This window comes from Myotis brandtii, unplaced genomic scaffold, assembly GCF_000412655.1.
Source record: "Myotis brandtii unplaced genomic scaffold, ASM41265v1 scaffold133, whole genome shotgun sequence".
Taxonomy (NCBI): Eukaryota; Metazoa; Chordata; class Mammalia; order Chiroptera; family Vespertilionidae; genus Myotis; species Myotis brandtii.
The window spans coordinates 1,201,018-1,202,131 of NW_005354718.1; the positions used below are offsets into that span (position 1 = coordinate 1,201,018).

General features: G+C 33.1%; 1 protein-coding gene across 1 annotated transcript in view; it reads left to right on the forward strand.

Moving 5' to 3' along the window:
- Nucleotides 1-1,114, forward strand: part of BUB1B (BUB1 mitotic checkpoint serine/threonine kinase B) — a 74,863-nt gene that overhangs the window by 26,540 nt on the left and 47,209 nt on the right. The window contains exon 5 of the mRNA XM_014534776.1: nt 239-435. Within this exon, the coding sequence (XP_014390262.1) occupies nt 239-435 (197 nt within the window). The remainder of the gene's footprint in view (nt 1-238; nt 436-1,114) is intronic.

Sequence of the window (1,114 nt, forward strand, 5' to 3'; positions counted from 1 at the left end):
GCCATCTTGGTTGGGTTAATTTGCATATAGTTGCTCTGATCGGCTGGTGGGCGTGGCTTAAGGCATAGCAAAGGTACGATCAATTTGCATGTTTGTCTTTTATTAGTGTAGCTAGATAGATAGTTACGTTTTTTTCAATGCAGAAACTACAGATAGTATCTCCAGTGATTGTTTGGCACATAATAGACAATAAGTGAATAGAAATTGGTTAACTGTTAATGCTTTTAATTTGTTACAGGGGCATTTATGCAACGAGCCTTTGGATATGTACAGTTATTTACACAACCAAGGGATTGCTGTTTCACTTGCTCAGTTCTATATTTCATGGGCTGAAGAATACGAAGCTAGAGAAAACTTTAAGAAAGCAGATATGATATTTCAGGAAGGGATTCAACGGAAGGCTACACCACTGGAAAGATTACAATCCCAGCACCGGTAAAATGCTTCTCTAGAACTTGTTTTAACTCTTTATAACTAGTGGCTATAAATGGTCATTTTTGCATCTAATAAAGTACTCTCCATGGATTGGCATGTTTACTTAGTTACTATTCAGTTTTTTAAAAGGCATATTTAATATACAGTAAAATTCATTCTATGGTGTAGTGTTTTATAAGTAGTTTTCACAAATGAAAAGAGACATGTAACCATTATCATGATCATAATACCCTAGTAAACTAGTTCCACCACTCCATAGAATTCTATCATGCTATCCCTTTGTGCTCAACACCTACTCTCACTCCCAACTCCTGTCAACAACTGATTTATTCTCACCCTACAGTTTTGCCTTTTCCATAATATCATATAAATGGAATGATAAAATATATAGCCTTTTGTGTTTGGCTTCTTTCATTTAGCATAATGCATTTGAGGTGTACGAGTTCTTTATATATTCTGAATACAAGTCTTTTGTCAAATAAGAGATTTGTAAGCCATTCTCCCAGCTTAACTCTGGTCTATTCATTCTCTTAACAATGTCTTTTATAGAATAAAAGTTTTTAATTTTGAAGTAGTCTGACATTAGTTATTTCTTATGGATTGTGCTTTTTTTTTTTTTTCATGTGTCAGTACTTTTAATGTTGTATACATAAAATTATATTAAAGAAACGACAAAAAA